The sequence below is a fragment of the Oratosquilla oratoria genome, chromosome 1 (genome assembly GCF_046742065.1).
Source record: "Oratosquilla oratoria isolate Oo_2021 chromosome 1, ASM4674206v1, whole genome shotgun sequence".
NCBI classification, from domain to species: domain Eukaryota; kingdom Metazoa; phylum Arthropoda; class Malacostraca; order Stomatopoda; family Squillidae; genus Oratosquilla; species Oratosquilla oratoria.
The window spans coordinates 36,051,147-36,078,646 of NC_134777.1; the positions used below are offsets into that span (position 1 = coordinate 36,051,147).

The 27,500-nt window shown below is 39.7% G+C and overlaps 1 protein-coding gene across 1 annotated transcript in view; it reads left to right on the top strand.

The window, feature by feature from the left end:
* Nucleotides 1-16,512: 16,512 nt before the first annotated feature.
* LOC143032888 (carboxypeptidase B-like) overlaps nt 16,513-27,500 on the top strand; it is a 22,752-nt gene continuing 11,764 nt past the window's right edge. The window contains exons 1-8 of the mRNA XM_076198110.1: nt 16,513-16,748; nt 18,380-18,486; nt 22,210-22,427; nt 23,035-23,182; nt 24,019-24,179; nt 24,831-24,924; nt 26,475-26,677; nt 26,778-26,862. Of these exons, the coding sequence (XP_076054225.1) occupies nt 16,528-16,748; nt 18,380-18,486; nt 22,210-22,427; nt 23,035-23,182; nt 24,019-24,179; nt 24,831-24,924; nt 26,475-26,677; nt 26,778-26,862 (1,237 nt within the window). The 5' untranslated portion in view covers nt 16,513-16,527. The remainder of the gene's footprint in view (nt 16,749-18,379; nt 18,487-22,209; nt 22,428-23,034; nt 23,183-24,018; nt 24,180-24,830; nt 24,925-26,474; nt 26,678-26,777; nt 26,863-27,500) is intronic.

The following is a 27,500-nucleotide window of genomic DNA, read 5'->3' on the forward strand; positions in this document are numbered from 1 at the left end:
ATCTGTAAAATAGTTTTGGTTGATCTTTACATTTTTCTATGACATCTTTTTCATATTTTCTCTTTTCCTCTCTGCACGGTTGTACATATTCATTTCTATAACAAGTATATATTTTCCATTTCTCAGGCATTTTGTCTTTTTTCCATCTGGTCCAAGCTTTGTCTCTTTTGTCTTTTAACTCCCTACAACTTTTGTTGTACCAGCACTTTACATATTCTTTTTCTTGTTTTTGTCTTGGGACATACTTTTCTACTCCTTTTTTTTTTTTTTTTTTTTATAAATTTTTGTCAAAATATTCTATTTCTCTTCCACTGTTGTTTCTTCTTTGTATATTCCTTCCCAGTTTTCATTTTGAAAGAATTCTCTTATTTTATTAAAGTTTGTTTTTTCATACATTCTTTCTTTTCTATATTGTTCATTTCTTTTCATGTATTTTTCCTCATTTAGTTCCAGTTCAATCAATATATGGTCACTTTTACTTATTGGTGTTTTATATTCAATCTTTTCCACTATTCTAGGTTCAGATGTGATTATTAGGTCTAGTCTCGATGGTTCTTCTTCATTTCTATACCTAGTGTTCTCCTGTATCCACTGTGTCATTGTATGGTCAATAATCATCTCGAGTAGAACATTTCCCCATGAGCCGTCTCCACCCTTTACTGTCATCTCTTCCCAGCAGATTTCTTTGCAATTAAAGTCGCCCATCATAACTATTCTTCCTCCATCTTCCATTATCTTATTTAATGTTATCTTTGTGTCCTCTAACATACTTTTATGCTCACTCTCTTACCACGAGGCTGTTTTTGGAGGCACATAATTTTTCACAAACTTTCTGCTCTTCTTATCTCTGTCTTCCACTTCGATCATAATCATCTCTACTGTATTCTTTCCATATGTGACACACCTCACGTTTATATCCTTCTTAGTCAGGAACATAACTCCACCCCCTTGCTTTGTCTCTCTGTTTCTAATCCAATAATTATATGCGTCATGTCCTACACTGTTGGATGGTAGTGGACCTTTTAATTTCGTTTCTACAATTCCCATTATGTCCGGTTCTTTTTCCTTCAGATAATCATTCAGTTCATTCAATCCTGTTATTAATCCATTTACATTTGTGTAAGACACTCTTAGTTTTCTGCCACTTCTATTGTATTCTCTGTTTCCCTTTTGTTTTTCTCTAGTATGTCGTATTTCCTTATTTTCATATTCACTACTCTCCAATAGAATTTCTCTTTTTCTGACTGTTCTGTTCTCGTTTTTTCCCTTAGCTTCATGTCTTTTCATTTTTCCCTCCTCTTTTTCCTCTTTATTCATTTCCCTTTTTATCCATACCTTCTTATATTGTTCACTTGCTGCTAGTTTCCCTGTTTTTGATAAGATATTCTCTGCCGTCGTTTGTGACCTGAATTTAATCTTAATTGGTCAATTTGCTTCATGATTTCAGGTTCATCTTCCTGAACTAATTCTAGTAATCTGCTTACTTTTTCATTTTCCTCTTTGATTCTTGTGGTTCTATCTGGGTTATGTTTCTCTTCCATTCCTAATATAATTATACATTTCTTTTTATCTGCTAAGTTTCTTACTATATTCTCCTTCTGTCTCATCACTTTAATAACTGAGTCTTCGGTTTGTTCTTTCATTTGCTGTTTGATTATGTCAGTAAATGCAACTTTACTGTTTTCTTGGATTTTTTTCCAGCCCTGTACTTCTTTTGCTATGGCCTCTTTGTTGTCTTTATTCTTCCTTTTTAATTCTTCATTCTCCTCTTTTACTTCTTTTAACTGTCTTTATAATTCTTCTATTTCATTAGTTAATTTTTTGTTTGCCTTCTCTAGTTCTTCCAATCTTTCAACACTGAGCAATTTTTGCTATACTACCGAACCTAATCTCCCAATGTTCGGTCATTTGTTCAAGTTTATCCTCTAGTCTTGCCAGTTGGGGGAGGTTGGTATCCGCCCCCCCCCCCGCATTAAATCCCTGGAAATTATTATCCTCACCTTCTATCGAGCTGCTCTTATCTATGTTTCTAATCTATAATTTTTGTTAGTCCCATCACCAAAATCATCAGTCCTTCGTTTGTTTACAAGACGCCTGGCCTCTTGGACCAAGTCTTCCCCTTCCTCATTTCCTTCCATTTCCCTCAGTAATCCCTCCCCTTCTCCTTTTTCCTCACTTACCCTCTACACCACGAGCAACCCCCCCCCCTGTAAATAAAATAGGTACTTCCTTTGTGTTGAGATCCACGAAAATTTCACTTTTTCTTCAGAACGTCAATTCTTGCCGTCCATTCGACGAAAGTGTGTGTGTGTGTGTGTGTGTGTGTGTGTGTTCGAATCCTGGCAAGGTCGCCAGTCTAATTCCCTTACTCCCTGTGACGCCTATGGGGAAGGGCCAGGTTCAAAACTAGAGTTCTGCTTTAGAATGATTATTTCCTTCTAAAAAAGATACAAATAAACAATGATCGAAAAATAGAAGTCGCCAAAACTAGCGAAAAGTACAATGTCCGAAACACGTAAATTCACAGAACAGAAAAGGCTAGTATTGCCAAGACACGTAAATATATGTGTCGATCAAATATCGACAATCAATAACAAAAAAATAGTCTTAAAGACATTAAGTGGTAAGGTCGAGAAATATCGACCATAAGAATGGAAACTAAGTCCTACGTAATAAGTCTAAGTCCGACAAAGTGGACGAGTACATGGGGAGCTCTGATAAGCAAGAGTCCACAAAGATTCGAGAAAATACAAGTCGAGATGAAACTACGACTATAATGTCTAAGTCCAACGTAGTGGACACGAGTGCAATGAGGCTCTGATAAGCAGAGTCCTCAAAGATTCGAGAAAATACAAGTCGAGATGAAACTACGACTATAATGTCTAAGTCCAACGTAGTGGACACGAGTGCAATGAGGCTCTGATAAGCAGAGTCCTCAAAGATTTGAGAAAATACAAGTCGAGATGAAACTACGACTATAATGTCTAAGTCCAACGTAGTGGACACGAGTGCAATGAGGCTCCGATAAACAGAGTCCCCTTGACCGTTACAAGCAATGATATATATAGACTCTTCTCCGTAAGATCCGGAGAGATGCCAAGTGTCGCTAGACGCGACGATTAACAAGAGTGTTTAGGAATATTTCCTAGTACATACACGGATATTCTTTACATCAATGAATAGATAATAATATTTGATAAAGTTACCTTGTCAATCTTAGATAAGCAGAAACTTAATAGTTTTTATATGAATATCTATACGTACGTAAATGTAAGTTAGGGACGCAGTTGCCAAAATATTGGTTCACACGCAATTTCTACCAGAACGCAATGTAAGCTATGAATGCCCACACCGGCGTTTCGGCGTCCGAGAACGACGAAAATATGCAATTTCTTTAATCTTACGTAAATCAAATCCTAAGATTGACAAGATAGATCCACAAGGTAATACACATACATAAATTCATATGCAAAGTATGGAATAGTTTGTCAAAGCACAAAAAGGAACGAAATACAATCCGATGAATAGAATTCATCACTTTAAGAGTCTTTAGACGTGGATATACCTCACGTAGGCACAGATCTTTCTCACCGGCGTCCGAAGATTAAGAGAATATGTAATTTCTCTTATCTTACGTAAATCAACTCGTAAGATTGACAAGAGAGATCCACAAGACAATATACATACATAAATCTATATGTAATGTATAGAATATGGTTGACAGTGTACAAAAGGAATGGAATACATCATAAATATATGATTCATCACTTTAACAGTATTCTTACGTCGATTACTGACAGTTGGATGTCGAGAAGTCCACCAAGCCTACCGTGGGAACGGCCGACATAGTCCGAGTTATACATACGCACATGAGCGCATGTGCGTCTGAATGAAATCTTCACTACGACGAGCCTGTAGTCGTAACTATATATATATATATGTATATATATATAAATATATACAGTACATATATATATATATATATATATAATATATATACATATACATATATAGTATATTTATATGTAGATATATATAGATATATTCTTAGATACATATATATGTGTGTTTGAGTGTTTGTAGGATTTATTTTGTAAGCACTGACAATATACTTGTACATTATGTTTGTTAAATACTTTTTGGTTAATATATATATTTTTTATATTTTTTGCTATTTACCTATTCTATTTTGTTTGTTTTAATTTGTATTTTGATATTTGTCTTTTTGTTGCTTTCGTTGTATTTTGTTTAATTCTGTTTATTATTATAATTATTGTTGTGTTGTTGTTGTAGTTCTTTTGTTGTAGGGTTTCATGATTTTTTCCGGAAAAATGTACAATCAGGATTGTATATATTTTGAGAAGGTAAATAAAGAAAAAAAAAACAAGGACGGCTTTTCTATTCACCCTGAGATATATTATTAAACATTTGTTCGCATATACATAAAAAATTAACCAAAAATATTATGTAAAACTTTTACAAAATAATAATCATAAAACAATATTATATATTTATCTTCAATATATACAGGAAAAATACTTTATAGTAATAATGAATATTGCGTAAGAAAAAAAATTACAGCATACAAAAAAACAAAATAAATAAATATATAAATAAAACTAAGTAATAATTTTGTTTGCTAGCGACCTATTGGCAACAATTTCTGCTACGAAGTACCGGTATCCAACAACAGATGGCGCTCACGACACTGCAAAAAATGGCTTCATGTTTATACTAAGTGACTTTCCTGTCTTTTTTTTCATAGTCTTTGACAGTGGGCTTTGTTCTTCAAGCTGCTTAGTGCAGTGCCTCTTCCCATCAAATAAGATGCTAGGAATGATCCTTTGACTTCTAAAGATCACATCATTATCATCAACCACTTACACAAGTCATCATTCCTTCTCCATTTGAAATGTACGGTTTCCGTTTGGTCCCAGAATTTCATGAAAGAAACTGACAGATTGGAAAGGGCGGAGGGACGATATAAGAAACAAATCATACGAAAACAATATGAAATATCTAAACCAAATTTCCCTTTGAAAATAGGGAAGATTAAAAGGGATTTGATACAAGTCTTCAACACTTTAAGAAGCATTAATAACATTCAATTTGAGAATGTTTTCACAAGCTTTCAGGACAACATTTAACTTAGAACTAAGAGGAAAAATTTTTCCAAGAACATTGTCAATGAATCATGTCAATTTTCCGCCAAGGCTATTGACTGTAGCACATTTCCAGTTCTTAAAATTCACTTGGATACACAACTCAACAAATTGCTGTAATGTCTGCAAACAAGTCTTCTTTTTTTGCGTGTGTGTTTGTGTCTTTTTTGTATATTTACTTATTTACCTATCTACTTGTTTATTCAATTTGTTTAATTTTCCGTTTGTTTCTATTATGAATTATTTGTTTGCTAATTAATTTGTTTATTCATTTATCATTAATTTATTATCTATTTGCTCATTTGCTCATTTTTTCTTTTGTTGATTTATTAAATTCTTTATACATTTATAATTTATCATTGATTTATTATTTATTTGTTTGCTCATTTACTCATTTTTTCATTTGTTGATTTATTAAATTCTTTATATATTTACCCATTCATATATACATTCATTTATGTATGTTATTATTTATGTATTTATGTATTCATGTAACCATTTTTTATGCATTTATGTGTTAATGTATGCATTTATGTATTTAACGTAATTATGAATTTAAGTATTTATGTATTCGCACACTTATGCATTTACGGATTAAAGTATATAATTATTTATGTATATACGCTTTACTAACAATGGGACTTTTCGCAGTGAGCGATTTGATACCAGATACCGCCAGATTTTGTCATTCTTGCCGGAAAATAAATACTTTTTTGGGCAAGTTTTATAAGCTTACAGAGGTGTGTCGTTGTACATTATTGTGTCTGAAATTTAAGTCAATCAATTTCATGATTGCAAACGGCATATAGCATTGTTTGAGCCTCTATTTATAATTACAGATGATATGCGTAAAACAGCCTATAATTGTATCAAGCCAAGCAATTTGTCAATTTCTACCGACTTCAATGGACGTATACTGATATATCCTTTCATTTGAATACACCAAGCAATAGGCAAATCCATGTAATGTATAGAAAATATAATTTTGCATCGAAGACGGTAGGATTACGATTTTTCCGGTACGATTAAGGTTTGTCTTTCACTTATATTGTCTTGAATCTGACGTGCAGTCTGCCACGGCACACGTAAAATTAGTCATATTTGTTTGAAAATTGCTCCCAGCAGATCTAAGAGGCTATTGTTTACACAAACGTAACTCACCTCGTACGTCCGCCACCACTGTTGTTATATCTTATCTCACTGATTATCTTCATATACAGGATGTGACAGTGATATCCATTATTTTTCAACACTCTCAGATAAAATGCAAAAACCGAAATCAGCATCTCTTATTTTCACTGCTCATACTTCAGTAAAAATAATTACCAATTTTTAGTTTTATCTCCTAGTTAAATTAACAAAGCCTTATCACACACCAGTAAGTAAAAATTATAGCATAAAGAGGTCATGTTTTTAATTTCAAATACACTTATGCAGCAATTTATATATATATATATATATATATATATATATATATATATATATATTTTTTAATATCGGTTTCCAAATTAGCTAAGTCACCCCTTTGCCTCGTGGAATCCGAGACAATTGAAAATTCTAGCGCTAATAGGCATCTACGAGCCTGACTGCGAAAGGTCCCATTATGAAGCTACCACATTTACATTTTTGTCTTTTCCTTTGTGTAGTGGAACTATAAATGGATTCCTCCAGTCCTCTGGTATACTTCCTTTTCTTAGGCACACATTAAATAATATCACCCTGTAAATCCAATATAACTTCTCCCTTAGTCAGAAACTTCACGTGACACACATCTAACCCAGGTGCCTTACCAATTATAATAACATTAACAATAATAATTATACACGAAACGAAACATCAAACCAAGAGTTTTTCACATATATATGATTACATGAATTGATAGATAAAATTTTCTGGGGTCGAAACATGAAGATGATCCGACTGTCGACGGAGGGTCTCACAAGCCCATTGTTTCCACTGTCGGAGATGAGATATAACACAGCATCACCCATTTGTTTTACTCCAACAGTTTGTGCTTGCAGTCTTTTCGTTATGATGAAGCACTGTAGATTTTATTCTGATGAAATTCAAATTGTTTAATTCAGCTCAGGAAATGACATCGTGAAGAATGGGTACTTTATGACCTGTCTCTGAGGTTCTGTATTCTTTCAGTCATCTCTGCTTCTAACCTTAATGTGGATTTTCCCCTCAACCGAACAAAAGCGCAGCGTGGCACAAGACATGTTTGGCAGGAATGAGATTAACATCAAAGATCTTCGAACTATGATCAGTAATGAGATGAATAGTAAAAGTTCTCAGAAAAAAAAAAATATATATATATATTCGATTACCCCCACCCCAAACAAATGTAAAGTTTGTTTGCTACGCTCGTTCCTTTCCAAATTAGGTTTTGTGATCACCAAGACCAAGTGGAGGACAGCAATCCCATATCTTTTTCTGGAAAATAGAGTATTAATATACGCGCAGGTATCTTATGGCATTTTCAAAAGAAAAGTGTTACAATAATAGTTTAAGAGTGACCATACTCAGGGAAGGTGACAATCAAAGAACTGCGAGTTCTCAGTCTCGCTCATCCGGTAAATGTAATCTTGAATGAAAGTTCTGTCTTGCCATCCTTGAGGTCTGCACGAGAGCCGATTGCTACTGTACGTATGTATGACTGGTTACCTGCCGGTATGTGCATAACATCATATATATTTATAATTTCTTTTTTCAAAAAGGAATCAGAATTTGTTGGGTTTTGCTAAATCATGCCATCCAACCAGCTATGACAGGCGAGGTTTGTGACCAGAAAGAACAGGGCCTCTGCAAACTTGTATGACCTCATTAATAATTCTTATAAGAATGAAGGAAACTGCAAGAGACCATGAGGCCTACACTAGGCAGTTCCATGTCCTACACCACCTGTCACCCCCATCCATGAAGATGTCTAACCGTTTCTTAAAACAACCGATAGTGTCAGCGCTCACTACATGGTTACTAAGTCTATTCCATTCGTTGACCACTCAATTAGTAAACCAGTTCTTGTCTATTTCCTGCTTAAATATAAAATTGTCTAATATAAATCCATCACTGCAAATCCTGCCCTGTTGTTTTAATATGATGACCTTGTTTGTGTCACCCTTGTTAAAGTTTTTGATCCACTTGAAAACCTCTATTAGATCACTCCGCACTCTGCGTCTTTCCAGAGAGTGTGAAAGTGTAAATCATGGTGCCTAGGCCTGTCCTCGTAAGGTAAATTTCTGAGCCCATGATTTTTGTCATTCTCCTCTGGGTCAGTAGACTCGGTTGTTACTGACACTGATCTAGTTTTCCTTTCCAAGGTATCCATCCCCGTGAGTGGATTTCCCTCACCACATGTGGTGGCGTACATGATGGGCAAGCTGGTGGACGAGTCAGCCAGCTACGACTTTCTGAACAAGGTCGACTTTTACTTTATGCCATCCATCAACCCCAAGCTTTATAAGTAAGTTTTCTTGATATTCATTTCAGTGAATTCCAACAATCAGATCGTAGAATTATTATATGAGACAAAAACACTTCTCTTTAATTTTCATATCAGCTCATCTGACACAAACAGTACGTTGTGATGTAAGGGTGTCGATGGCAACAGAAACTCAGACTTCCATCGGAGTTAGTGGCAAATGACAGTCGTTCCCTCGATCACCTCACTGCGGCCCATTCACTAGATTTTATAGAGGCACTGCTAAATATTATCAGGAAGGAGCAAGATATTCCAATTCTTCTAGAAATTTATAATGTATGCCCTGATGTTGAAGGCCGTCTTTTTAATCTATTCGCAAGCCATTCTACCATTAAATTTTTTCTCTGATTTTCTATTTAAGTGCATTTGGCTTACTGGCTTATATATGAAATCTATTAATAATTTTCATACAGTAAATATAGTCTATGGAGTTTGTAGAATTCCACTTTCTAATGATATAAAGCGCTCATCGGGGTTGGGTTGGAGAAAATTCATAAAAATAACAGCCCATAGTGACTACCCTCTGGTTCACTCTAATCGAGTACAATGCTTCCATTTCTTGCGCAGATGTGGCTTTACACAACGGGTCTGCCTGACGATTGGAGAGATCTGGCATGTGACACGAGCTCCTCAAATGCTGTCAGACATTTATTTATCGCATTCCCAGTCATATCTGTCGCTTTTGCAATTTCTTTTTTCTTTCTTTCAAAACCAGAACCACTTGCCCCGGGGGGCGTCATCAGCCCTATACAACGTCTACGGAACCTCCTACGAAGTCGGCTCTTCGGCCACTACTATCTGTAAGTTGCTAATAGTGATAGTAAATATGGTCAACACCATGTAATCCCATAAATCTGAGATTTGTTTATTCTTTCTAGCCCTGGTGGTCTATTTGTTGAGCAATCCGGAGATTTTATTTTTCTTCTATTTTATTTCATTGTTTCTAAGTTACCAAAAAAATCACTTCGAAAGCGATGAAAAAAATATGTACATACTAATGTAAAGCAAACCTGAGGGGAAAATTTCCTCCTTTGTGTTATTGATTGATCAAATACACGAATTCCCAGGTTACGTTTATATAAAATCTTGCTATCCGAACATTTACCACCCTAGTCTAAAAAGAAAAAGATCCAGAGTTTGACCCGTGAGGGTCCTACAAAAAATAGGGTTGTTTTTGATAGCTCAGAATCGATGAAATAGAGAAAAAGCTTCTCCTGCCGAAATGTTATTGGGTGAATAGAAAAACCGGATACAAGGTGAAAGCTAGAAGGATAGTATTCGGTAGAGTAAATTTGCACCTGCAATACTTAAGACGCGAAAGAAATAACACCCATGTCAAACACTAAAAAACTAATAAGAGTATTGAATTTTTTGTGCACCTAGTCTTATTTTATTATTTCAATTCATTCGTTGCAACGACGTGACCTGGAGCACTCAGCTACCCTGGGTCCTCCTCGGCCTTCGTACTACTCCGAAAGAGGACCCCGACGTTTACGCGGCCGAGATGTTTTTCAGCGAAGCCCTCGTGGTAGCCGGCGAATTCTTCCCCGATGCCCCTACGAACAACGACATCAGCCGCCTACGAAGTATCGTCAAATAATTCACCCCGTGCAAACAAACTTACAAGTCGCCAGAGCACCGATACGTCCCCCGAGATCTACACACATCAAAGCATGTCTTTCTCCGCACTGACGCTCACACGCCACCCCTCACCCCACCCTACTCTGGCCCTTTCGAAGTTGCCCAGAGAAAGAAGAAAGCGTTCCTGCTACGCATCAAAGGTAGCAACGACTGGGTCTCCAACGACCGCCTCAAGCCAGCGTACCTACAAGACAACGACCCACCTCCGGTACGATTCTCCAGGGTGGGCCGTCCCCTCTCGTACGCAACGGAACATTCTCACTGAGGGGGGAATATTGTGGCGGCCACACCACAAACGACTGCTTTGCCACGCAGGCTAACAGGTAATTGGCTACTGGAAAAAGCCACCTCGCTGACCTCAGCGACTATTGTTAGGGACGCACCGGACGGCAGCCCTTCAGGTCACGAGGCGATAGCTGATTGGGCGATCGGACTGTCGCGTGATCCTGGAGCACTATATAAGCCTGTCACTTACACAATAAAGATAGAACGGATTGTAAGAATCAACACAGCGCTACCAGAGGTCGGACGTCGCTCTCCACTCCAGCTCTCTCGACAAGCGTCCAGCAATCTTCGCCGGCCGGTGGTGTCGAGGAGACTTGTCTCCTTTGCTGCTGCCGGTCTGGCCCAAGGCTGACCTCTTCGTTGGCGACGGCAGGCAGGTTTACACCAAAGACAAATACACACATTTCCCAAGTCACGTAATCCTCTGTTTTCAGAGCTGTGCTTGGATGAAAAGAGATATATGCACACCTGCTCGCTCGCTTAGCAGAGGCCCACAACTCAACTCTGATTCAGAGCCCTTAACTCTTCGCCGGCTGGTCGCGAGAGAGGAATTGGGGAGCCTCTCTTGTCGTCCGGCCCGCACCCATGCCCTGGCCTTTTCGCTGACGCTGGCGAGCGGTTTACACTTCTGACATTTACACACAATTCCCAAATCACGTAATTCTCTGCTTTCAGAGTTGTGCTTGGAAGGAGAAAGATAAAACAACACCCGCCCGCCTGACCCCCCCCCCCCCTTCCACCCTCGCACCGCCATTGGATCCACTCTCCTAACTACGCTTCGGACATCGCTCGCTCATCGCTTAAGCCTAACCTGGGGCTAAACAGGGACGCTTATACCTTAACCTGGGGCTAAACAGGGACGGTCATGCCTTAACCTGGGGCTAAACAGGGACGCTTATGCCTTAACCTGGGGCTAAACAGAGACGCTTATGCCTTAACCTGGGGCTAATCAGGAACGCGCTCTCTACACGCGGGTAGTGAACTCTACTCATTTCCCGTAAGATACATACACACACCTCTCACGAGCATAACCACACCCCACGCACAAAAATCTACACGTACTTTTTCTTCGACTAAATTTCGCTTCCTTTCTAACCTTCTCTTATACTACATCTCATTTCAGTTTACCTCCCACTAAAGATTTTTCCGTTTTTCCACCTTTCTCTACTACTACGCCTTCTACCATTTTCTCAACTTTTGGTGATTCTAATCTCGGCCGTCGGCGCCGCCGTCCGAGTTCCCTGCCCATTTCTCCTGAGCCATGATCACCAACTGCCCCTAATCGCTCGCTCAATCGCCCGGTGGCAAACCCCTCTTTTACACACTACTATCTTTTCATTTTCCTACAGACATTCTTCCCCTCCCACAAAAACCGATCCCGCGCAAGCGGGTGGTCTTACCTAGCAAGTCGCAAGTCGCAGAACGAATGGAGACATTCATTTCTCACCACCTTCGCTCACTCGAATACATAGTCTGAGTAGCGCTCGCTACACCTTCTTGGATGGGAGCTTAGAGCTCATAAATGATCGAACTATGGGTAATGCTGTGACCTTACAAGCACACACACACACACACACACACACACACACACACACACACACACACACACACACACACACACACACACACACACACACACACACACACACACACACACACACACACACACACACACACACACACACACACACACACACACACACACACACACACACACACACACACACACACACACACACACACACACACAACTCCCCGCCCACTATAGTTGGAGTGCCGGCTCGCAGCGCAGTGATACTAAAATTATTGCAGTCCTACGCGGGATTCGAACTGGGACCTCTGGAGTAGTGGTTGTGAGGGGGAGGGGTCTGTTCGCATGTGCTAGAACATGTACACACATACCTATAATGTAGAAATAAGAGACAGACAGACAGACAAAACACAGACAGACAGGCAGGCAGACAGCAGCCAGACAGGTACACAGGCAGACAGACTATCGTGCCTTTATGATTTTTCTTTTCTTTTCCTTTGACACAGAAAAATGGAATGGTAAGTTTTATTCCCGGGAGATGATGACGGGGACGGGACCAGGCAGCTAATCGGGCCTTCTGCCTGCCACACAGCTGCTCTTTTCCCTTCATGGTTGACGCTCTTGCCAACCAATTCATAGACCTTTATTTCTCCTTTGAGCAGTGTTTATTGTCGAAGTAGGAATGATTTCGGTTATGGAAATACCCAAAAACCGTGGAGTCCATGGCAGACCAGGATGTAACTCGATAATACTTTTTAGGCAAACATCTGTCTCACTTGTGCCATTGGCAGGGAATTGATGAAGTCGATACCTAGTCTACCTTTCCTTTCTCACACCACCATATGAAGTGTATTATGCACCAAATATATTCTAAAATGCTTCCAAACAAAATACATCTCCATGAGTTTGAGTGATAATATATTTATTTGCTCACCACAATGAAACAGGAAAAACCACTGTTTACGAGATAAGTAATGACCTCTCTCTAGCCTCACTCACAAGGGTCAAGTTGAGAGCCAAGCCAAATGTGCAAGTTACTTGCTACAAGTTACTTGCCACGTGTATACCTACAACGCGTAAATGAGTAGGAGGGGTTAAGGAAACACGGTGGGAGTACTACACGGATTATGGGAAGATGGAGAGTAAGAACTAAAATGATAAGTAAAATAAAGCTGCACGGTATCCTTGCTGATACACGAGTTCTTTTTTATGTTTCTCTTTATATATATATATATATATATATATATATATATATATATATATATATATATATATATATATATATATATATATATATATATATATAAGTTCAACTAGGTTCTATCTTTTTTATAATTTTTCAAAATTATACGAGTAAGCAAGAGTTTCTGGTATCCTTGTGTTTATTTTTCGTTGGAATATTTTTTTTCTCTCTTTCTTAGTTGATTACTGCGGCAAATTACTCACACCATAGGATGGGGAAGGGGAAGAAATGCAAAAACCAAGATACTTTTGTTTATAATTACGTCAATTTGGCCCGCAAATATTACATAGGATTACAAAGTATTACAAAGGCGGAGCATGCCGACAGGAGACCTTTTGGTCCATAACTAGATCGGATGCGAAAAAAAACTAATAATAATAAACAAATATATGAATAAATAAAAAATCAAAATAATGTAAATAATAGATAAAATACATAAATAAATGCATAGGTATAGTTAAATAATAAACAAACAGGTAAGTAGTAAATAATAATAAATTGACATAACTAATAATAAATGAAAATCAAACACATAATAATAAACAAACGGACAAATAATAACAAAACAAACAATATAAAATATAATTTTTTTATAGATGAAGAAAGATCTTAAGGGGGAAAAATTAATCTCAAGATTTAGAATTCCATGGTTTAGCAATAAAATTAAGATAAATAACAATATAACAAATAAACATATTCTGCAAATTCAGTAGGGTCGTCTCTTATATTACCTAAGGAAGAAAACGGAAAAAGCGTCCTAAGCGTAAGCTATTTTCCCGAACAGAAACATCCGTACGAGAATCCTTAAAGACCTAAAAAAATACACCCAATCCAGCAACAAGATAAAGTATGTTACTGCATCAGCGATGTCCCAAGCTCTTATCAAAATGATATCGTTCTTCTGCAGAGATAATGAACAAAATAGAAAAGGCCAGACTTGACCAACAACAGTGTATTGTTCCTAATGTGAAAGCGTCCAACCATCAGTACATGATGTATATGACAAACCTCAGTCTCCTAAATACAATGCCAATTTCATTAGACATATCATCAAGTCTACCTATGAAAATAAAATTTCATTTTTTTAAATCAGCCATAAAGAATTCAATGATATAAAATAGTCATCTTAACAAAAATCTTATTCGCTTCAAAATGGTAACTCAGTAAACCCTTCAATCCACACTAGAGTGAAGTCATAAGAACATAGGAATGAAGGAGACTGCAAGTGATCATAAGGCTTACACTATGCAGTTCCATGCCCATTACCACCCGTCATCCCCATCCATAAAGATGTCTAACCGCTTCTTAAAACAACCGATATTTTCAGCGCTCACCACATGGTTACTAAAACTATTCCATTCGTTGACCACTCTATTAGTAAACCAATTCTGGTCTATTTCCTTTTTAAATCTAAATTTGTCCAATTTAAATCCATTACTACGAGTCCTGCCCTGTTGTCTTAATATGGTGACCTTGTTTGTGCCACCCTTGTTATAGCTTTTGATCAACTTGAACACCTCTATTAGATCATCCCGCAATCTGCGTCTTTCCAGAGTGTAATTTAAGGTGCCTAAGCCTCTCTTTGTAAGGTAAATTTCTGAGCCTATGTTTCATTTTGGTCATTTTCCTCTGTACTGGTTCTAGTAAACTGATATCCATTCTATAGGACGAAGACCAAAAATGTATCGCATAGTCAAGGATCAAGGATGGGTCTAACTAATGCTAGAGTTTGATAATTACCTCTGCTCTTCTATTTGCAACCGTCCTAGCAATGAAACCTAATGTTCTGTTAGCTTTATTCCTGGTACTAATGCACTGTGTCCTGGATTTAAGGTCAAGACTCACTAAAACTCCCGAGTCTCTCTCGCACTCAGTTTTCTCTAAAAACGTGTTATCTAAGCTATATCTGTTTTCGGGGTTGTATAGCCCTCCTTTCCACACGCTGCACTTTGGTATATTGAAGTCCACTTGCCATTTTACCGACCATGTGAACAATTTCTTAAGATCATCCTGCAGAATCTCGGCGTCGTCTCCTGACCTAATTTGGCGTCCTATTTTTATGTCGTCCACAAACTTACTGACATCACTATTAATCCCATTGTCCAAGTCGTTTATGTACATAATGAACAAGTAAGGGACCCAAAACTGAGCATTGGGGAATTCCACTAGAAACACTCCCCAATTGGATTTTACACCATTTACGGTGACCCGCTGTGTTCTGTCACTGATTCAAGCTCTAATTCACTTTGACATTTTTCCTCCTATGCCATGGGCCTTGATTTCATTTAACAGTTTCTGGTGGGACACCTTGTCGAACGCTTTGCTAAAGTCAAGGTAAATGACATCGTAACTATCATTGTTATCTGACGCTTTATATGAAGAAACCATGCTGTGAGTCATGAATCAAATTATGTCTCTCGATGTGATCTCTGAGTCTATTAACTATTATTGATTCAAGCATTTTACCTATAACTAATGTCAAACTGATTGGCCTGTAGTTGCATATAGACGATTTATCTCCCTTTTTGAAATCAGGAACAACGTTTGCATGCCTCCAAGCAATAGGCACAAAACGTTAAAAAATTGTAGAAACATGAGAGTGGTTGCATCGCTTGGTGCCGGTTATAGAATCAGATTTGTGCTTTCATTCGGTTACCAGCCATATAAGGGAGAAAGGACCTTTGGTACAATACATTTTCATTAACCTAAATTTCTTTATCGGATATGTAAACAAAACAAATAATTTGCCGAATAGTCTTTAAATGTTTCATCAGCTTCTTAAACAGGCTAATTGTTTTCATTTTTCATATCTCTCATCATAAGTATTTCTCTAGTTTCTACATAACATGAAATTTACCCTCTCCCTGGACATCGTCCTTGAAAACTTGAAATTTGTCGCAACCTTGAGGTGCACCGCTCTCATTTATCTTATCAGAAAGTGGCCGTTGTTCCCAGGTGAACACAGGAGCGTGGATTCATTAAACAAACTTCCATAGGCCCTCTGTCAAACGTTTTGAATTCGTTGGCAAAAATTAACTCCCACCGAGCTTCAGAATAAAACTCGATATCTCGACTATGATCTCTTGCTTCGCGTCCACTCTTCTAGTTGGACATTGTGAAAGATGGTTAAGCCTCTCACAATAGAAAGTACTTTCACGTCCCCAGGAATGCATGATGTGCCATGCTTGGAGTGCCTGTTTACAAGCAGCTGTCAAGGGTACCACGGAAGATACACGGCATGGAGGTGAGGCAGGAGGAGGGAGACGTAGCTACAAAAGGGCAACGCAAAATTTGGCCCATGCACTTGTTCAGCATGAAGGCCTTGGCATTTCTCAGTTGTTTGGCACTGGCGGAGATGGTCGGCGCCGCGACCAGCCCCAGCAGTCACCAGGATCTTGTTGGGTAAGTAAGGTGGACGGACTGAGAGCATACGTGGAAACGAGACACACTTGTTCTCAGTTTTCCTTGGTCTCTTTAAACCATTCTGAATTGGGACATTTAGGTCTCCTAAGATAGTCTTGCAACACTCAAAGCCGCAGACTAACACTAACAGGATCTTTAGTTCTTGACAAGATCCTGGTCCCGTTTCGGGGATCGCGTACCAGAATACAGGACTGCACCCTCAGTGAGGATGAGTTAAAGTAGAGGCTTTGTCACCAGAAAGAGGGAGTTGACTCCCCTGGGAAAGTCACGGATAGGAACCTCCAATTACCACCTCCCGACGGATCACTTAGGAAAAGGATTTTTTTTTTTTTTTTTTTGGGGGGGGAGGGGGGTTCGTTGTTTCTACCTACACTCCAAAACAAGCCCAGACTGTCAAAACACGTCAATAAAAGTCTTTATACATATTTGTAATTTGCCATGTCTGCGTTTCGACATGAAGGAGAGAATAAGAAGATCCAATTGAATCTAATTACAGGCTTTGTCTGAATTTACAAGGTCGGCTTTTTAATACCAAGTTTAGTGATGATTTACTGCGAAGGACATAATAAAACTGCCCTAGTTTTTAGTCAATAAGTTATTGTAGTAACTTAGTATTGATCACGTGACTGATTCTAGCACATCTTCGGTGCAATACTGTCCCCAAGAATACAGATGCAGACTACTGTTAACAAAATGATTGGCTATGCTAGGCTATATTAGGTTAGGTGAGGTGAGACTAGGTTGGGTGAGGTGAAGTGGGTTAGGTTAGGTCAGGTTAGGTCGCGTTAGGTCAGGTTGGGTTACCTTAGCTTACGTTAGCTTAGGTTAGCTTAGGTTAGCTTAGGTTGGAATAGGTTAGGCCACTTCGAGACGAAATGGTGTCATTAAATTCCATTATACCAAATAAACTTATAGATACACTTTCTTTTGTGACACTATGGAAAGACTGGTGGCCTCTTGAGTCACTTATATATACTAAGGTCGTTCTTTTGAAGGAGTAGTTCTGTCTGACAGGTCAGGGGTTTAATAAAAAAAAAAGCTTGGCAAGCACGAGTTTTAGCGACGCATCAATCCAAATCAGTTGGATTCTAAGGGTCTCTCTTTGAACTAATAAGATAATAATAGATAAACGAATAGATGGATATGAATAAATAGATCAAGTCGTCTGGCATTGGCCAATGAATGACTATTAATCTTCTGTCGAAAGATTTTCTTCCACTTAAATAAAATAGTCTGGAGGTAGGATGGCTAAACGCATAAGCCAAAGGTACTAGAGAACAAGTAGATCAGGAACTGAGACATTAACTTCATTTAGATCAAATAGCCTGGCGGAACCGAAATAATGACAGAACAACGACTTTCCATTATAGAACTCTGCGCGGAAGGATAAATTGAACTGATTTTTTTTCAACTGCAATATTAGTTTCAGTAGAATAATTTCTTCCATATCAATATACTAAAATTATGTTTTTCTAATTGATAAAACGTTAACTTTCACCCTCCTTTTTCAACAAGATTAAATGACCTTCATGAATGCCTGAATGGGGTTGACGTCATCCTGTTCTAGCCTTCTATTCGGACACAAGACCTAATTCATATGTTGTTTGTAGAGCCCAGGTGTTGCGAGTGACTCCCAGAAGTTTGGATGATCTCCACCGCCTCCACGGACTCATGATGGAAGACCTCTACGACTTCTGGACCGAGCCCCGAGCTGTCGGTAGGTCGGTTGCGTTACATGCCAAAGCGTGACTCAAAGTTGTCTTGTTGGTCGCCAAAAGTGATCTTTCTTTCTCCCCTTATTAAGGTTTTGTTGATTATTTTTTTGTTCCTTCGAGTGAAGCCAGAGTAGTTGAAATGAGAGAAAGCCACTTCAAACACAACAAAGATTAGCTAACAAAACTTCCACTGCCGTGGTGTACACAACTGTTGTTGTTGTTGTTGCTGTTGTTGATGTTGTTTTTGTTGTTGTTGTTGTTCTTATTGTTGCTGTTGTTGTTGCTATTGTTTGTGGTGTTGGTGGTGGTGGTGGTGGTGGTGGTGGTGATGGTGGTGATGGTGGTGGTGGTGGTGGTGGTGGTGGTGGTGATGGTGGTGGTGGTGGTGGTGGTGGTGGTGGTGATAGTGTTTTCTTGTGTGCCATGGGATCTTTAGGCAACCGCTTTAAAGCATATTACGGCTCACTGCAACTATCTCATCTCCGTTCTACGATGGGAATACATCCTTCCAAAGAAATTTTAAGTGGCGATCTAGCCCCTTTATGGGTCACTGCAGGGCTTAGAAATGGCAGCCCTAGAGGCCGAGGGGTGCCTTAATGCTGTGGTGTCCTCCTGGGACTAGCAACACGCTTCTTTGGTCCTCTATTCAGGCCAGGTCAAGTGGCTCCTCTTAGCTCGAGGAGGCAATTCGACTGGACTGGAGTTAGGCACGCCCTGAGTCAAGCAATTAACCGCAAAGGCCAACATCGCACGGTCCGCAGCTGTCTTCTCCTTGTGTCAAGATGGTGGGTGCGTACAAGCTTCCATGACGACTTATTATATTTTCATCAGCAGAGCTTAGGAAGTTTAGACTGGGTATAGTGCCTCTCTCAGAGGTGAGGATAATAGGCAGTGGTGAATCAGTATTGAAGGTTGCATATACTTCTGGCAGGGCCAAATCGATGGGACCCACCTTGCGGGAGTAGCTGTAGGCATATCTCGCCGACTACAGCACGCCGTTGTAAAGGCTACTACTATTAATGAGCATATGATTCTGCAGATGCTGAAGAACACCTTGGGCTTCATCTCTCTTATAACAGTAAATGCTTTTATTGAACCGTGTAACTTTGAAGAGATGTTCTATGCCAAGCTTGAGTCTATAGTTGACCAGTGCCCGTCACGAGACACTTCTCGTTTTGGACGACTTCACTGGCTAGGGACCTGGACTAGTATAGCGCTCAGAAACGACGGACTACATCTCTCATGAGAATAGATAAAGAGAACTACGCCAGGGTATCTAAGGATATCTAGGGCCATTTTAACGCAAAATACCTCGGGCCAACTTACAAAGACCTGTAGAAAATCTGCTCCAAATCTGTGATCCTGAGGAGCACAGTTCGAACAGCTGATGGCGAGCTAGTATCAGGCGTGGTTGGATGTAGTCCCTTTGCCGATTACTTTAAGCAATTGATCATGGGTGGCCCTCCAAGTGGACAGCTTTCCCTTGATGGTGTTTAAGTAGGGGTTGCCGATCCACCAAGAGACAAATCTCCAACCTCCCTGGCAAAGGTCAAAGAGGTTGTAAGTTGAAGGGTGGAAAGGGAAAGGCGACTGATATCTGCAACATCAGTGTGGAGTTACTGAAAGCTAGAGGTGAGGCCATGATCTGTGGGTTGCATTCGGACTTGTCTGCTGTCTGGCAGCCCGGTACCATTCCCTCTGACTGGAAAAAGAGTCTGGTCATCACTATCTGGGAGGAGAAAAGGGACCGGCAGGCCTATAGCGGTATTACACTGCTCAGTATGCCAGGTAATGTGCTTCCCCATCTGTTGCAGATGTTCACATCTACTAAAGTTTCAGAAGCCTGAACATTTCTCGTCAGTTAAGTCAACAACTGATCGGATCCTGGCGCTTCGTATTCTTGCGGAGCGCCAAAGCGATTTTCTTTAACAGCTTAACGTTGATTTCAAGAAGGCGCTTGACTCTGTGTACTGTGGGGTGCTCTAGGATCTTCTGCGGATCCGTGGGATTCGTGCAAAGATTACTGACTTGATGTCTGGCTTATGCTTTGGGACACAGAGTGCTGTAAAGTATGAAGGAGGCGTGTCTAGCTTCTTTCCTGTTAATTCAAGAGTGAGGCAAAGGTGCGTCCTCATCCCAATACATTTCAACGGAGCATGTATGCATGTATTGGCAACACTAAGGTCAATGACCTTGTCGTTGTTGATGAATCTGTCCTTTTTTCGGAATTGTTGGAAGTCCTGTTTATAAACCTCAAAGTACTACACAAGGAGGCGAGACGCTTGGATTCCACGACTCCTGAACAAAGACCAAGGTCTAGGCGTTTGGGGGCTTGCTGGATAACACAGTTCAGTCTGTCCATGAATGTGGCGAGGACACTGAGGTCTTGGAAGGTTTCATATACCTTGGTAATGAAATCTAGTTATGTGAGGTATTTCAAAGGGTTGGCATTGCCCATGATGTTGTGGACTCACTCAACCAGAGTATATGGCATTGCCGACATTTGTATAGGAGGACTAAGATCCGATTCTTCAAGTCATTTGTGCTCCCTGTCTTGCTGTATGGCTGTGGGACATGGAAATTGAATACTGACTTGAAGAAGTGCCTCGATGTCTTTGGTACCAAGTGCCTTTGGAGAATCATGGGATATTATTGAAGTTACTTTGACTCAGCCTAAGCCAGTTACCAGTATAACTTATGAACGTCAACTCCGGCTATATGGGCACGTGGCGCGTTTGACGGAGGACGCGAACGGGTTGCCCACAGAATTCATGATTGGAGCAAGTTAATCAAACCTGTCGAGAGTTGTTTGGAGTGGGAAGGGCGACTGCATGGGAGCTTGCTCGGAGGGACCGTGAAGGGGACTGGCGCCAATGTGTGAGTGAATCAACGCGCTTCCCGGCGTATGCTCCCATTAATGATAATGATGATGTTGATCTTGATGTTCTTTATGTCCCATCAATTTTCCTAAAAATAACTGTCATGTTAAATATTTCTCTCCACTCTTCCAATGTGGGTAATCCAAGTTTCTCTGATCTCTCCTTCTATGTCTTATTAGCCACACTGAGCACTATTCTCGTCGCGCCATCCCCAAATCTGCATACACAAGAAGTCGTGTATAAGAAAAGTGAATAGAATTTAATGGAATTCACTGACACACGCAAGAAGTTAAATCAACTTAGTTCTCTTAGGAAATACACACACACACTTCACACGAACAACAAGCCCACAAGCACTAAATGAATAATTATATAAAAAAATCCTTCAAAGACACCCATTGTAAATAGTCCCTTTTACACAGAATTAGCTCTATACTTACAAACTTTCCTTCCTCTCCCACAAAATCCGATCCCACGAAACTAGACGGTTTAACCTTGATATTTCTAAACCGATAACAGCGCAACAAGGTTTCGTTGGTCGTACCTGTGGTGTGCAAATGTTCGGAGTTGAAAAAAAAAAGTTATCAAAAGAATTTTTTTGTAATGAAATGAAATATTGCGTGTGTGTGTGCGTGTGTGCGTGCGTGCGTGTGTGTGTGTGTGTGTGTGTGTGTGTGTGTGTGTGTGTGTGTGTGTGTGTGTGTGTGTGTGTGTGTGTGTGTGTGCGTGTGTGTGTGTGTGTGTGTGTGTGTGTGTGTGTGTGTGTGTGTGTGTGTGTCATATTGTTCATATATTCATCTACCAGATTACACTGATATGAATTTCCTTCTGCTGTGACGCCTTCAGGAAGGAATGTAGATATCATGGCACTTCGCGGGAGGGTGGAGACGCTGAAGACCACGTTGGACAGTCTGGACCTGGAGTACTCCGTTCACGTCAAGGACTTGGCAGCTCTGACTCTCGATAGTCTGGCCATCAATGACCGAGCCCTTCGGATGGCCAGGGCCAAAACTTCCGGAGCTAAGCACAACATGGACTGGACGTCCTACCATCGCCTCAGTGATGTAAGACCAACACACAAATCAATGTAACCCCAAAAGTGTGTCCAACAGTGACAAACTGGACGAGACGCATCCTTTTATAACTTGTCACGCTCTGTCACTTCACGTGAAGGGGCCTTAAAAGATGTTATCAAGGTTTTGTTTATAACATGTGTGGATACATATCTGCAGTAACAACAGGATTGGTAGTGCATATGAATGTGAGTCAACTTCATGCAAACCTAATGGAAAAAGGAAATAGAGATTGCTATCTTGTGTGTTCAGTTTTGAGTGCCCAACCACCACGTGTTTAAGTTGCCAAAATAAATGCTCAATCAATACCATTCTATACGCCTTACTAATCATATTGAAGCTACTACAATAATATTTTTCCCTTTTCCTTTGTATAGTGGCACTATACATACACACCTACAGTCCGCTGGTATACTCCCCTCTCTTAGTTACACATTAAACAACCTCACTAGCCAATACAATATATTTGCTCCTCCCTGAGTCCAACGCTCCATGTAACACAAATCTAATCCAGGTACCTTATCAATTATGATAACGTTACCAATAACAATCAGGTAGGAAACGAAACATCAAACCAAGAGTTTTTCTTTTCCCACAGATTTACGATTACATGGAGTATCTGGCCAACAACTACAGTCACGTTGCGACCGTGGAATTCGTAGGTAAAAGTTACGAGGGTCGAGACATGAAGATGCTCCGACTGTCGACAGGAGGATCTAACAAACCCGCTGTTTTCGTTGACGGAGGTGAGACGTAATTCAATATCGCCGTTTAGCTTCACTCCAGCGGTCTCTGTGTATGTAATCTTCTCGTTATGATGAAACACTGCATATTCTATTCTGGTTAGATTTAGATGATTTAATCAGCTTAGAGAAGGACATTGTGGAATAGATTTTTTATTTCCTCTTCTTGAGATTCTACATTCTTTCAGCAATCCCCGCTTCTAACCTTAAAATGGATTTTCACTCTTCCGAGCACAAGCGTACTGTGAAAAATAGAATAGCATAAATCGAACGTGTTTGGCGATAACGAGGTTGACATGTATGATATTCGAATCATGAGAACCAGTCAGATGAAAGGAATGGGGTGATTTTTTTTCCCAAGATATAACCGGTCCTTCGATTCCCCCGACAAACATAAAGTTAGTTTGCTACGCTCGCTCCCTTCCAAATTAGACATGAGTAAGTCAGCTCCGGGAGGAGGATTGCAATTCCACTTTTTTTTTTTTTTTTTTTTTTTTGACGACAGTATTAATAGACCCTCAGGTATCTGACAGTGTTTTCTAGCAGAAATGTTGCAAATGTGATCTTGAATGAAAGTTCTGTCTAGCCAGATATACATGACGCCACATACGTTTATAATTTCTTTTTCACAAATATATGTAAGCGAAACTGTGGGGAATCAGATTTTATCACGCTGTGAAATGTGTTGTAACAGGTGAGCTTTGTCCGATGGGCTTCTTGTCCGAGAGGTCGGGGCCTCTGTAAATTTGTATGACCTCATTAATGAATCTTCTAGGGCACTCTTTACTGGGTCACCAGACCCGGTTGTTACTGGCACTGATGTAATTTTCTGTTTGAAGGCATCCATGCCCGTGAGTGGATCTCCCCCGCTACCGTGGCGTACATGATGGGCAAGTTGGTGGAGGAGTCGGCCAACTACGACTTCCTGAAGAAGGTCGACTTTTACTTCATGCCATCCATCAACCCCGATGGATACGAATACAGTCACAAAGATTCATATGTAAGTTTTATTTACATTCACTTTTCTGTTGCGTTCATAGTTCCATAAAAAGATAAGAATGATTTACAGCAAAGCCTTCATGAAAATCATGAAAAATAAATCCTTATTCTGATAAATTACGTTACAACTTGACGTGTACTAGACTGAAATACACAAGACCATCATTTCTCGGCCAAATTAAATCTAGGGTGTCACTAAATTCATGTATAAAACAGTGTAAGAAGAAACAAAATAGTAAAGTCAAACACAGAATGTCAGCAAAACGTTGCGTTCTTTTTTATATGAATGATCAACAGCCTACACCTTTGCGACAAATTACTGTCGTGATCATAACTTCTTGCAGTTTGACTAAGAAGGTATATTGTTATTAGACAATTTGCCCTGTAGACCAGCTCAAATCTATAGAGTACGAAAGAAAGTCCACACCCCTGATCAGTCTAAATTCTTATGTCAATTTTATTTTACATGTGCAGCTTCCCAACTTTTTTGTCAATTTTGCTGATTTAAGAATTCAGTGATGTTCAACAATCAGAATGTAGAATTACTGCTTGAAACAAAAACAGTTCCCTTTACATTCCGTGGTAACTGTCTGGTAGAGGAAACAACGCTCTATCACTAGATCCGTATAAAGGAAGTGAACTTTTTTTCCAGACCAGATACTGGCGGAAGACCCGATCAGATACAAACAACACGCTCGGGTGCAAGGGTGTCGATGGCAGCAGGAACTGGGACTTCCACTGGAACGGTCAGTGGAAGACAACTTTTCTCTTAACCTGCCCACTGTGGGCTATTTACTAGATTTTAGTTTGAGGCACTGGCAAACATATAGTTGAGAGTGCAAAAATATCCCATTACTTCTAGAAATCTATAAAGTGAGCCATGATGTTGAAGGGTTGTTTTAGGTCCCTCCTTTTAAACCTTTAGCAAACCGTGGCAAATGTTTTCTACCATTAGAAAATATAACTTTATCTTATTTTCTTATTAAGTATATTTGGCTCACTGGCTCCTCTATAAAATATATCCGTAATTTTCATTTAGTAGGTATAACCACTCACATTTAATGACCCAAATTTTAGGGATCTGCCTGGAGTTCTCCTCCTAGGCCTTCTTCTTCCTTGGCTTCTCATAGGATGAGCATACAGAGAACAAGATATCTAGTTCCATCATTCCGTTCCCCATAGTCGCCTTTTACGACTCGCATGAGAATCACGGTGGCAGAACTCAAACACCCCCCTACCCCACCCCACCTTCCACAGAGGATAAGAAAAGGAAGAGTCATAAAAATGGCAGAGAACATTTTCAAGGGACCAATATAAAGAAGGTACGGTAGTAGTACAAAAGTAGCGTCATTCCTCTGTGAGTAGATATCTAACTCTAACATAGACAAATGATGTGTGGCTTCAGTCCCATGGAGCGCACCAAAGAGAGGATTCTGCCTATGACACTGTATGGAACAGAGACTTGAAATTTAAGGGAGACAGAAAGGAGAAATTTTAATGAGATTGAGATGAAGTGTGTGAGAAGTATGGTGAGTATTACGAGAACAGAGTAAGAAATAAGGAGGTAAGGAGGAGAGCGGGGTCTAAAGGGAGCTGGTAGATATGGTGAATGGAAAAAAGTGGGATGGTATGGATACATGGGAAAGTAAGAATGAGGAAAGGCCAGTGTGGCAGGCAGAGAATTGGATGGAATGAACTTGAGGGGAAAACAGAGAATAAGATAGACGGATGGGGTAAAAGGGGCTTTAAGTAAAAAGAGGAATGTCTGTTGAGCAGGGAAAGGAGATGGCAAGAGATGAGTGTGAATGGAGAATGGTTATGAATGGAATATAGATTGACGTGGCCAATGGGGATTTCTCCTCATAATTTCTATTTTTGCATGAGGGAACGAGGAGGGGGGATTGGCATGTAAATGAAGCGGCTGGCCCTGCTGTGTATGTGCTGTGCCATGCTCCATTTCTGCTGACCCATACAGTGGGTGGGGGACAGGGATTGCCCTTCATCCACAAGGAACTAAGATACAAAAGGAAGTGGGTGACGAATGGAAGTGGAATAATTGGGAGTGGGTACATGCCTTGGCTGGCTGCTTCCCTTATTAGGATGAAGCCTATTGGAATATAGATAGATTGTTAGAAAGTATAACCAATGAAGTTTGTAAAATTCTATATTTCTAATGGTAGACAGCGTTCATTGGGGTTAGAAAAGCGTTTTAAATGCACCCCCTCCCCCCTTAATGACTACCCTCTGGTTCATTCTCGCTCACTGAGAGTACAATGCTTCCCTTTCTCGACAACAGAAGCGGGCTCCTCCAGCCAGCCCTGTTCGGATATGTTCGCGGGAGATCGTAGCTTCTCCGAGGTGGAGATGCGCAACGAGAGGGACCAGATCAACAAACACAAAGACACCATCAAAGTTTACCTGACCTTCCATTCGTTCTTGCAGATGTGGCTTTACCCATGGGGTTACACATCGGGTGTGCCTGACGACTGGAAAGATCTGGTATGTGACACGAGCTCCTCCAATGCTGTCAGACATTTATTTATCGCATTCCCAGTCATATTTGTCACTTTTACCATTTCATTTTTTCTTTCAAAACCAGCACCACTTGGCCGAAGAGGCGTCGACAGCACTATACAACGTCTACGGAACATCCTACGAAGTCGGCTCTACGGCCACTACTGTCAGTAAGTTGCTAATAGCGATAGTAAATATGGCCAATACTATGTAATCCCAAAAATCAAAGACTTCTTCTTATTTGCTAAACTAGAATGAAAAAACCTTGCTTTTCTTTTTATTTAACAAAACAGCAAGACCCTGGTGGTCTACTTGTTAAGTTTATAGCAATCCGAGGATTTTTTTTTTTTTTTTTTTTTTTTTTTTTACCCCGCCGTTTTTCTAGGCTACCAAAAAGATAAGATATAACTTGAGAATGGTAAATATATATACACACACATATATATATATATATATATATATATATATATATATATATATACATATACATATATATACATACATATATAAACATATATATACATATATATACATATATATATATATAATATATATATATATATATATATATATACATATATATACTAGCCAAATTACCCGCGAGTTGCTGCGAGTTCTTGAATGATCCCTAACCTAACCATACCCCACCTAACTTTGACCCTTAATCCTACCCAAAATATTTTCTAAATTAAATATAGCTTTAAACACTCCCCCTCCCAGGTGTGCGCCCCACCCCCCGAAGGTTGGGAAACCCTAGTTTGAAAATACATGCATACACAAACACAAATATCATATATACACATTCTTT